Raw genomic sequence first — 12,173 nt, 5'->3', positions numbered from 1 at the left:
TGCGGCAAATTGTCATAGACCCCACCAGTGCTAGGTCTATCAGTGCTAACATCATCATCATCATCCTCACCTACTACTAGACCCGTGATGGGGAACCTATGGCATGCGTGCCACAGGTGGCCTGTGGAGCCATGTCGCCTGGCATGCTAGCTCAGCTCTGGCATGCATGCGCGCACCGGCCAGCTGATTTTCGGGCCTTCTGGGCCCACCAGAAGTAGGGAAACAGGCTGTTTCCTGCCTCCGGAGGGCCTGGGGTGGGGGGTGGGGAAGGCCTGTTTTTTCTTTCTCACCTGGCTCCAGATTCTCTCTATGCATCTGGGGAGGGCGAAAACAGCCTTCCCCACCCCCTCAGAGGCCATCCGGAGGCCCAAAATGGCCATTTCCCAACTTCCAGTTGGACAGGAAGTGACTTTTTTGCTGTTCCCCAGCCTCCTCGAGAGGGGGTGTGGAAGGCTGTTTTCGCTCTCCCCAGATGCAGAGAATCTGGAGCCAGGTAAGAAAGAAAAATGGGCCTACTGGGCCATCGCGTGCCAGGAGTGGGGGGCAGAGGTTGCACACGCATGCGTGGGGCGGGGCCCGCCCCCCTTCCTGGCATGTGATGGCAAAAAGGTTAGCCATCACTGTACTAGACCATGGGTCGGAAGCATGAAAAACGGTTGTAAGTCACATTTTTCAGCGCCATGGTAACTTTGAATGATGACTCAATGAATTCTTGTAAGTCAAGGACTACCTGTAGATTGAGCCACAGCAATATACCTAGAAACAAGCTGGAGCAGATGATTACTTTGGTGACTATGGCAAAAAGCATCGTTTCACCCTACCTTGGAGAATGAACTATTCCTGCATTTAACCAAGAAAACCACATGGACAAACAAGATAAAAGGTTGCAAAAGGGGAATCACATGATCCCTGGACACCGCAGTGGTCATAAATGTGGGTCAGTTCCCAAGTGTCTGAATTTTGATCATGTGACCCTGGGGAATGCTGCAATGGTCATTAAGTGTGAAAAATGGTTGTTAAGTCACTTTTGTTCAGTGCTGCTGTAACTTCTAATAGTCGTTAAATAAACTGTTGCAAGTCGAGGACTACCTGTACAGTGGGAACATGGGAGTGTAGAACAGAACAGAATAACAGAGTTGGAAGGGACTTTGAAGTTCTTCTAGTTCAACCCCCTGCTTAGGCAGGAAACCCTACACCACTTCAGACAAATGGTTATCCAACATCATCTTAAAAACTTCCAGTGTTGGAGCATTTACAATTTGTGGAGGCAAGTTGTTCCACTGATTAATTGTTCTGTCAGGAAATTTCTCCTTAGTTCTAAGTTGCTTCTCTCCTTGATTAGTTTCCACCCATTGCTTCTTGTGCTGCCTTCAAGTGCTTTGGAGAATAGCTTGACTCCCTCTTCTTTGTGGCAACCCCTGAGATATTGGAAGGCTGCTATCATGTCACCCCTAGTCCTTCTTTTCATTAAACGGTATAAGTCACCCACATGGAATAACCCAACCCAGCGAAATACAAAATGAACTGGTTGCTCATTTAACATCTTAGGCATCAGTGAATTGAAATGGACTGATGTCGGACGCAATCAGAAGATCATACCCGAGACATGGAAAACCAAGAAGGAACCACATTGTTTCATAGTCAGGAAGGGCACAGCAAACATGCTACTTGGATGTCATGCAGTCCTTATAATCAAATAGCAATTAAACGTCACAGACAATCCTTTCATTATCTTGGACATTTCTCCCAAGATAATGTTCTAAACGTGATGCAGAAGAGAAAGTTATGTCAAGTTCAAGAGGAAGTTTTATGGCCAAGTTCAACCAGAAATCAACAGAACGTGCCAGCAGGATGTGTTGTCTTGTGGTTGGGAGACTGGAATGCCAAAGCTGGAATTGTAAAGAGGAAAGCCTAGTTGGCATTATATTCTGGGAAACAGAAATGAAACAGGAGAACAACTTGTCGGTTTTGGTTCCTCCAATAATATATTTGTTGCTAGACTTCGAGCCATCAAAATGACACTTATTTACATGGACATAAACAGAGCGCACAGAAATAAACTACATTATTGGTCTCAGGAAATAGAAGAGCTCGGTTATAGCTGTGGGAGGAACAGATGGATCAGATCACAAACCACTCTTGTGCAAGTTCCAAGGGTCCAAGTGGTAGAACAAAACAGCAGTTTCCACCATAAGATCTTGAGCCATTTTTAAGAATGCCAGGGATCACTTTGAAATCCCAAACTTCATTGATAAGGAATCAAAGGACCCGTGGAACAAAATTAAAGAAGTCATTAAGGACAAATGTGAAAAGAGACTTCCAAAGACCAGGAAAGTGAAGAAAACCAACTGGATGTCAGAACAGATGGTGGACATTTTCAAGTCGAGGGACAACAAAGCAAAGTTCTTAGGAAGAACTGAAATTCTTTGATAATTTCAGAAAGCTGTTAGAAGACAAGAAACAGCCCGACAACAATTATCTATACAGGCAGTGAAGATGGAAACAAGAAAAAAAAAAAGAGAAAGCTAAGCTATGTAAGCAAAGTTCTTAGGAAGAAATTTAACAAAGAATTTTAGAATGTTAGGAGACAAGAAACAATATTACAACAATAAAGGTAAAGGTTCCCCTCGCATATATGTGCTAGTCGTTCCCGACTCTAGGGGGCAGTGCTCACCTCCTTTTCAAAGCCGAAGAGCCAGCGCTGTCTGAAGACGTCTCCGTGGTCATGTGGTCGGCTTGACTAAACGCCAAAGGCGCACACAACTCTGTTACCTTCCCACCAAAGGGGGTCCCTATTTCTCTTTTTTAACGTTTTTTTTTATTAATAATACAAAATTAAAAAAACATTGGACATATATATGACATTGGATGTATATATATGGGTCCCTATTTTTCTACTTGTGGCAAAGTAGCAAAGAAGAATGGTACAAATGAGACTTTTGAGGAAGGGCTGGCTGAATCCAGGGCTTAGATACTACTTCCTATTTCCCCTCTTTCCTAGGTTTACATGCACACTTTCTAAAATCTTCCTTCCATCCCTCCATCCATAGCAATAGCAATAGCAATAGCATACCGCTTCATAGTCCTTTTACAGCCCTCTCTAAGCGGTTTACAGAATCAGCCTATCGCCCCCAACAATCTGGGTCCTCGTTTTACCCACCTCGGAAGGATGGAAGGCTGAGTCAATCTTGAGCTGGTGAGATTTGAATTGCCGAACTGCTGGCAGCCGAGAGTCAGCAGAAGTAGCCTGCAGTACTGCACTCTAACCACTGCACCACCTTGGCTCGACCTCAGAGTTGTGTTTGACCTTGGAGGGGCAGGGGTGGGCGTGGCCATGGTGGGCATGACCAGCTCGACATCACTCGTGTCGGGGGCACATGTGGTGGCCAAGGCAGGACTTCCCTGAGACCCTCCCTCACTCTCATTATAATCTCCTTCCTTCCTTCTTTCTTTTTCCTTCCCTCTTCCTTCTCCTTTCTTCTTCCTTCCCCTCATTTTTTCTTCCTTGCTCTCTTCCCAATTTTCCTTCTTCTTCTTTGTCTTTCCTCTTTCCCTTTCCTGTCCCTTCTTGCATGCTCAAATGCAAAAGGGGAAACATTTCTCCTTTTGTTTAGACAGCCCTCTGCCAGCGAAAACAGAGTTTGTGGGAGGGGGGGGGCACTCCCTTTTAGCTGGCAGAGGCACTGCAGGCCAGTCCTTTGCTGTTTCCAGGCCGGCCCTGCAGGCCAGATCTTAGCCCCCCACGAGCCAGATCCGGCCCATGGGCCTTGAGTTTGACACCCTTGTACTAGATGCTTAAACTGGTTTTGGAAAAGGCCCAGGAAGAAGATACATTGCTGATGCAAACTGGGATGCCAAAAGGTACCCAAAAGAAGTGAAATGGGTGCTTCACGGACCATAGAAAGCTTTTGACTTGGCGACCACGTTAAGCCGTGCAATTTCCTTAGGAAATAAGAATGCCAGAACATGTCCTTGTCCTTGTGCAAAACCTCTACACAGGACAGGAAGTTATAATCCAGACAAAACATGGAGAAGACTGGTCCCAAGGATGCTAACAAGGTTGTATGCTCTTCTCTTATTTGTTCAACCTACATGCACAGTTTTGAGAAGGAAGGACTCACTGGAGAAGAGCTTAATGCTGGGAAAGACTGAGGACAAAAGAAGGGGGTGACAGAGAACGAGGTGGCTGGATGGAGTCGCTGAAGCAGTCGGCATGAGCTTAAATGGACTCCAGAGGATGATAGAGGACAGGAGGACCTGGAGGAACGTTGTCCAATGGGGTCGTGATGGGTCGGACACGACTTCGCAACTAACAACAACAACATGCATAGTATATACTGAAGGAGGTTCGATTGGAAGAAGAGAAGGGTGGTTTTAAAACCGGAGGAAGAAGTATGAATAACCTGTGCTAGGCTAATGATGCCACACTGATACCTAATAATGGAAATGCTCCATTAAATCCCCATTCAGAAAGACCTGGCATCTGTTCAGGCAGCCAACACCATAGCTCTGCCTGGTTCACACATCATCTTAAAAATATGGGACTTAATTGCATTTAGCTTAGCACGGTTCAGTCTTGAATGTACAGTAATACCTTGGTACTCATCGTTAATTCGTTCCAGGAGGCATCCTGAGTACCAAAAACGATTGAGTACCAAACTTTTCCCATATGGAATAATGTAGTTGAGTCACAAGGCAGCCAACAGCGACTTCTAGCTTGTGCGTCAAATACCAAAACAGCAAGAAGTACTGGGACAAACTTTTCACATCAAAATGCATTGAGTACCAAATTTGGTGAGTTTCTGAGCCATTGAGTATCAAGGCACCACTATATAACTGAGTTCTGTAAACTCAGTCACAATGGTTTGCAAACCACGGTTTTTGCATAGCAAAATGAACTCACAAGGTTTCACACACTATGCCAAGCCAAGTAGCACGAATCACAAGAATCATGAGTCTAGGTGGCCTTCAAATGTTGAAAAATAAGGTGAATAAATCACAGTAGGCTATATTTGTACATCTGAAGTCAAAATCAAGGGCACAGCATAGTTGCTTGAGACAATATGTAAGTCTAAGATAAAGGTAAAAGGTTCCTCTCGCACATATGTGCTAGTCGTTCCCCACTCTAGGGGGCGTTGCTCATCTGTTTCAAAGCCGAAGAGCCAGCACTGTCCGAAAACGTCACCGTGGTCATGTGGCCAGCATGACTAAACGCCAAAGCCGCACAGAATGCTGTTACCTTCCCACCAAAGGTGGTCCCTATTTTTCTACTTGCATTTTTTACGTGCTTTCGAACTGCTAGGTTGGCAGAAGCTGGGACAAGGAACGGGAGCTCACCCCATTACGCGGCACTAGGGATTCGAACTGCTGATCTTTCGATCAACAAACTCAGCATTTTAGCCACTGCGTGGATTAAAATGCTTGCTTCCAAGGAGGCTACCTGTCCTTCTGCTCTAGGAGTCACTGCTTTGTACTGGTTTACTCCCGTCAAGTCCCTTGGTATCCTTCAGATCAACCATTTAGGTAGAAACCCACGCATTACATTCTTCTAAGGTAAGGAGTATTTACTCTCAAAGGAACTGTGAGAAATTGGCTATCCTGCCAGCTCTGATTGGACTCAAAACCTCTACAACCCCCAGCCAACATAGACAATAGTCAAATACGATGGAAGCTGAAATACAAAGGATCATGTGTGATCCCTTTATCCCTACTTTAAATAGGTCTCGCCATCCATTTTCTAGGATTATACATCCAGAGATCTTATGATCCTAACCTCCACAGTCAGGAGTATTACGTCCTTGAAAATAAGTTGGAAATTCATTAGAAAGCAACTGTCATTATAAGTTACATGTAAGCTTTCTTAGAACCTCTGACTAGCCAATCCAGAAAAGCAGAAGGTAGTTCACCAAGATCTTGGCCTCCTCCAGCATCTGTTCTGGTCAGCTTAACACTAACAGCTTTAGCAGCACTAGGTGGACTGCATTCCATGCTGATGTTCTTCTCATGTCCCAGTGTAGCCTCATTCCAAAATACAGTAAGAATGTCAGGGCGACCTGTCCTTTATCACTTTGCAAATCCAGGCTGCTCAGTTTGGAAGCAGGCAGTCCTTGCTATTTGCCCAGTTATTTTAGGGTATTAGCAACCTCCTCAATTTTGAATTGTGCATAGTCAAGGCTACGGTTTTCCCAGTTGCAATGTATGGCTGTGAAAGTTGGACCTGTAAGGAAGACTGATTGCCAAAGAATTGAGGCCTTTGAACTCTGGTGCTGGAGAAGACTTCTGCAAGTCCCTTGGACTGCAAGGCGATCAAACCGGTCAGTCCTAGAGGAGATCAACCCTGACTGCTCTTTAGAAGGTCAGATCCTGAAGATGAAACTCAAATACTTTGGCCACCTAATGAGAAGGAAGGACTCACTGGAGAAGAGCCTAATGCTGGGAAAGACTGAGGGCAAAAGAAGGGGATGACAGAGAAGGAGGTGGCTGGACGGAGTCACTGAAGCAGTAGGTGTGAGCTTAAAGGGACTCCAGAGGATGGTAGAGGACAGGAAGGCTTCAAAGAACGTTGTCCATGGGATCATGATGGATCGGACACGACTTCGCAACTAACAACAAACAATTTTGAATAAACTGGGGAGAAACCTAGTTTAGATGCTTGGCAAACCAGAGAATCTGAGCCCCTGTTCTTTGTCTTTCATCTTCCTTTCCTTAAACCAAGCTCAAAATTCCTGCATTCTGGAACACCCTCGCCATCCCATAATGCCATTTCAAGAAGCATCACCAACATCTGCTAGAGGCCTAGGTGTAACTTTCAACTCATGCACATTCCAAGGTAAAAAAAACAAAAAAACTCTGGAGGCTGGAAGGAGAGAGAGAAGCTCAGACAGTTAGAAATATCAATGAGTCCACAGGTAAAGTTTGGATCCATTTCTTCATATGTTCTCCTCCAAGCTGTAGTGGATGGCACTGTGGGCTTAATATTCTTCTTCTCCTTTGTATTTAGATATAAGCTTCCTTCCCTGGTCTTTCCATTATATATATGAGAAAGACCAAGGAAGGAAGCCTACATATATATAGTTAAGGCAGAATTACAAATTCCTCTAATTTGTACAACAAAAAGGAGAAGCAAAGCCCAGGGGAAGTTGACAGCCTTGAGAATCACATCTTTTTGAGTATTTGGGGAGGACACTTCCCCCATCTCCCTCTTCTCTCCCCCCACCAGCATAAACCCACAAAGGACAAGTGAATGTGCCCCCCCACAAAACTCAGATTTGGTGGTCCAGACTGTGAAACTATTTTAATAAGCCACCAAACTCGCAGAAGGACACAAGAGCTGTCTTCACCCAACATCTTAAGCCATGCTGAGTTCCCCCCAAAAGAGAGGGGTTTGGTTTTTTTTTTAAAACAAGCTTTCATAGCTGGGTTCCAGCAAAGCTTTGTGCCATGAAACAAGCCAGCTCAGTAGATTGGAGGTCAACCTTATGGTGGATTGGGTTGACTTGAAGCATTATGCCAAGCAAGGACTTAACTGGTGGTTTGGGAGCATACCCAGATTGGATGGGGTGATCCCAGACGATTACCCCCAAATCAAATAAACTACTCCCCCAAAACTCAGATTTGGTGGTCCAGACTGTGAAACTATTTTAATAAGCCACCGAACTCGCAGAAGGACACAAGAGCTGTCTTCACCCAACATCTTAAGCCATGCTGAGTTCCCCCCAAAAGAGAGGGGTTTGGGTTTTTTTTTAAAACAAACTTTCATAGCTGGGTTCCAGCAAAGCTTTGTGCCATGAAACAAGCCAGCTCAGTAGATTGGAGGTCAACCTTATGGTGGATTGGGTTGACTTGAAGCATTATGCCACGCAAGGACTTAACTGGTGGTTTGGGAGCATACCCAGATTGGATGGGGTGATCCCAGACGATTACCCCCAAATCAAATAAACTACTCCCCCAAACCTCAGATTTGGTGGTCCAGACTGTGAAACTATTTTGATAAGGCACCGAACTTGCAGAAGGACACAAGAGTGGTCTTCACCCAACATCTTAAGCCATGCTGCGTTCCCCCCAAAAGAGAAGGTGGGTTTTTTTAAAAAAACAAGCTTTCATAGCAAGGACTTAACTGGTGGTTTGGGAGCATACCCAGATGGGGTGACCCCAGACGACCACCCCCAAATCAAATAAACTACATCCCGGCTTATAGTACCTTGGGTGAACCCCAGGCCCTTGTTTCTGGATCTGGATGCAGGTGGGCATAACAAAGAGTTTCCCAAGGACTCCCCCAAACTTAAATCCCCCCCCCACAAAAAGGACACAAGAATCAATGAGTTATCAACCAGAGGGAGGGAGGGGAAAAAAAAAAAGAGAAATTACCGGCAGTTTTCCCGTGGAGGCGGCTCGCATGGCTTTGATCTCAGGTCCATGGGGGGTGGCATAAAGGCAACCGCCTCGAGGCAACGGCGCGACCACCGCCGTTTGGGGGTACACCTGAGCGAAATAGGCTGCGGGGAGAGCCCGCACCGGCGGGCCTGCGAGATCGGCCACCACCAGCTCGGCAGAGCCGCCGACAGCCATGCTTTTCTTTTGTGACTGGGGGGGGACGAGGGAAGGCGCCCCTCGGCCGGGGGCGGAAGGCCCAGCTTTGGGGATTCTCAGCATGGCCTTCCTCCGAGAGGCCGGGCGCCACCGGGAAGCCCTCGCAACTCCGGCCACGCGTGTCGGGACCGACCTGGGAAGGTACAATGGGGAAAGTCCTCCTAGCCATTTAAAACTGCCATCGGTGGGGGTGGGGTGGGGGTAAACCTACCCAGGATCGGTCCCTAAGGTGCTTTGGAAAGAGGGGAGAGGAAAGTGGGGGGAAGGGGGAAAAAAAAAAAAGTCCAAAGCGAGGTTTTGCAAGCGCAGCGTGGGAAGATTCGTTCACACGGTCCGGGTTTCTTCATTCATTTTTTTTCTTGGACGAGGCAGCCATCGGGGTGAGGGTGGGTAGGTGGGTGTCGTAGGGGGGGGGGTGTTCACTCCTTCTTTCCTCTGCTTTCCCCCGTCCCCGGCTTCTTCTCCAACCAGGCACGTTGGGCGCGGGCTCCCCCCAACACAAAGCACCCCGAGATTCTCGCCGGCTTTTTCCAGAGGGGACTTTCCCGGGAGTTGGGCTGCGAAGTTGCAAGCTCGGCCAGGCTCATGCCCGACCAATGCCCGCCACCCGCGACTCTTCTTGCAAAAAAAGAAAAGAAAAAAAGCTTTTGTAGCGGGTGGGGGGGGGAGGGGAGAGGCAGAGAAAACGCAGGATTGAAATAATAATAATAATAATAAAAAAAAAAAACTCCGGGGTGGGCTGCTTTTTTTTTTTTTTTTTTTTTGCAAAATGCCCGGGGACCCGGGGTTGGGCGAACGGGAAGGTTTCCCCTGCCCCTCCGATCTCCGCTCCTACTGTCTATATAAGCTGGCAAGGCTGCGAGGCTTTTGGAAGCACCACCAACCGGGTACGGATCGAGCACCAGCCCGGGCCCCGAACCCGAAGGCGACCCTCCTAGCGCCTTTCATGGGCTTCTTCCGACTCGCAATGCTCCATAGGATTCCCGGCTGGGCTGCTGCAAGTTTCCCGGCCGTTGCCAAAGCTGCGGGGGCCAAGGATGGATCTGGATTGGGACAAGAAAGGACCCGATGGCTGCCCAGCCCTTTCTCTTTCCGTTCCTCCTTCACTCGCTTTTTTTTTTTTTTTTTTAAGCGCCAAACTACGTGCCGCGAAATTCGGATCTCCCGCGGAAAAGGCCGCGCTCCCATTGGCCGGCGCAACACCAGCGCGTCCCCGCCCACCGGATTTGATACATTTTGTACCGCGAGGAGGAAGACCGGAGGTTCGGCTCTTAAAGGGGAAGCGCGGCGTGGCCCCGGCGCTGCACGAGGCGCCAATGAGCCTCCGCCTTCTTTGCCCCCCGCCCGTCAGGGGGGCGTGGGCGGAGCCAGGGTAATACTGACCCTCTTCGCACGCCTGTCGGCTCTGGGGCTTAAAGCAACAACCTCGGGGGAGAAGCCGAGGAACGGCTGGCTTGGGCAGGTCCTCCGGGCGGTGACCCGGGACCGGAGATGGCGTTGGGGTTGGCAGCGGGCGGCTCCGGGGCTCCAGGTCCTGCTGGCTTCGCCGCTTCTTGTGAGACGGGGCTAGCCGAGCCTGTGGTCAGCCTTGTGGTCTTGGAACAAAGGAGGAGAGGCGGCGTGGGGCGATCCCTTCCATGCGTTCACGCGGCTCTCGCTAAAAAGGCAGAAATCTTTTTTTTTTTTTTAATTTGATTTATATGCCGCCCTTCTCCGGAGACTCAGGGCGGCTTACAATGCGTTAAGCAATAGCCTTCATCCTTTTGTATATTTTATACCAAGTCAGCTTATTGCCCCCACAAACTGGGTCCTCAATTTACCTACCTTAGAAAGGATGGAAGGCTGAGTCAACCTTGAGCCTGGTGAGATTCGAACTTACAGTAATTGCAGACAGCTGGATGTTAATCACAGTGCTATCAGTCTGCTGAGCCACCAGGCCCATCTGACTTGATGTTAAAAGACTGTTGAGATTCTCGGGCATCCAAGTTGTCCCAAAAGTGCCTTTTTCAGGCGGCAACTGGACTTTCTTATTTTTTCTTTTGAAGACGTTTCACTTCTCATCCAAGAAGCTTCTTCAGCTCTGACTGGATGGTGGGGGATGGAAGGATGTATACTCCTTGCAGACAGCTGGTCGTTTGCCTCCTTTTAGAGCAATGTTTCTCAACCTTGGTAGCTTGAAGATGGGTGGACTTCAACTCCCAGAATCCCCCAGGCAGCAGCACTGGCTGGGGGATTCTGGGAGTTGAAGTCCACCCATCTTCAAGCTACCAAGGTTGAGAAACACTGTTTTAGAGGGTCCTTGAAGCACTTGGAGGTTTATCTGTGTCCTCAAGGTCACCTGAGTGGTGCTCCTGGTTTCTGTCATCTGCATTTTTTTCCTCTGGAAATCCACTCTTACTCCCACACCATTCCAAGGGTGTTCATCCCAAATTGTATAGCTAAAAGTCTGTAGAGATTCTCAGTCATCCAGGTCATGGTTGTCCCAAAGGTGCTTTTTTTTCAAGAGGCACCTGGACTTTCTGGTTTTGAAGACGTTTCGCTTCTCATCCAAGAAGCTTCTTCAGCTCTGACTGGATGGTGAGGAATGGAAGGATGGATAACTCCCTTGCAGACAGCTGGTCATTGGCATCCTTTTTAAAGAGGGTCTTTGAAGCATTTGGAGATTTCTCTGTATCCTCAGGGTCACCTAAGTAGCGCTAATGGTTCCTGTAGTCTGCAGTCCCTCTGAAAATCCGTTCATACTCCCACCCCATTCGAAGGGTGTCCATCCCAAACTGCATAGCTAAAAGTCTGTAGAGATTCTCGGTCATCCAAGGATCATGGTTGTTCCAAAGGTGCTTTTTTTTTTTCCAGGAGGTAACTGGACTTTCTGGTTTTTTTCTTTTGAAGACGTTTCGCTTCTCACCCAAGAAGCTTCTTCAGCTCTTGCATGGTCCAGTTGCCTCCTGAAAAGAAGCACCTTTGGGAAAACCATGAGCTGGATGACTGAGAAACTTTACACAGACTTTTAGCTATGCAATTTGGGATGAACACCCTTGGAATGGGGTGGGAGTAGGAATGGATTTCCAGAGGAAAAATTGCAAACGACAGGAACCAGAAGCACTACTCAGGTGACCCTCAGGACACAGATAAACCTCCAAGTGCTTCAAGGACCCTCTAAAGGTAAAGGTTCCCCTCGCACATATGTGCTAGTCGTTCTTGACTCTTAGGGGCAGTACTCATCTCTGTTTCAAAGCTGAAGAGCCAGCACTGCCCGAAGACGTCTCCGTGATCATGTGGTCAGCATGACTACACGCCAAAGGCACACGGAACACTGCCAACCTAGCAGTTTGAAAGCATGTAAAAAATGCAAGCAGAAAAATAGGGACCACCTTTGGTAGGAAGGTAACAGCCTTCAAGGACCCTCTAAAAGGATGCAAATAACCAGCTGTCTGCAAGGAGTATAAATCCTTCCATCCCTCACGATCCAGTCAGAACTGAAGAAGCTTCTTGGATGAGAAGCAAAACGTCTTCAAAAGAAAAAACAAAGTCCAGTTGCCTCCTGAAAAAGCACCTTTGGGACTAACTTAATGTAGGTTAGAAAT

The 12,173-nt window shown here is 47.6% G+C and overlaps 1 protein-coding gene across 1 annotated transcript in view; it reads right to left on the bottom strand.

Moving 5' to 3' along the window:
* Positions 1-9,681, bottom strand: part of E2F2 (E2F transcription factor 2) — a 50,475-nt gene extending 40,794 nt beyond the window's left edge. Inside the window, exon 1 of the mRNA XM_060691498.2 lies at positions 8,368-9,681. Within this exon, the coding sequence (XP_060547481.1) occupies positions 8,368-8,652 (285 nt within the window). The 5' untranslated portion in view covers positions 8,653-9,681. The remainder of the gene's footprint in view (positions 1-8,367) is intronic.
* Positions 9,682-12,173: the final 2,492 nt, after the last annotated feature.

The sequence above is a fragment of the Pantherophis guttatus genome, chromosome 10 (genome assembly GCF_059756535.1).
Source record: "Pantherophis guttatus breed Tessera chromosome 10, ASM5975653v1, whole genome shotgun sequence".
Classification (NCBI taxonomy): Eukaryota; Metazoa; Chordata; class Lepidosauria; order Squamata; family Colubridae; genus Pantherophis; species Pantherophis guttatus.
This window is presented reverse-complemented; position numbering and strand designations above follow the sequence as displayed.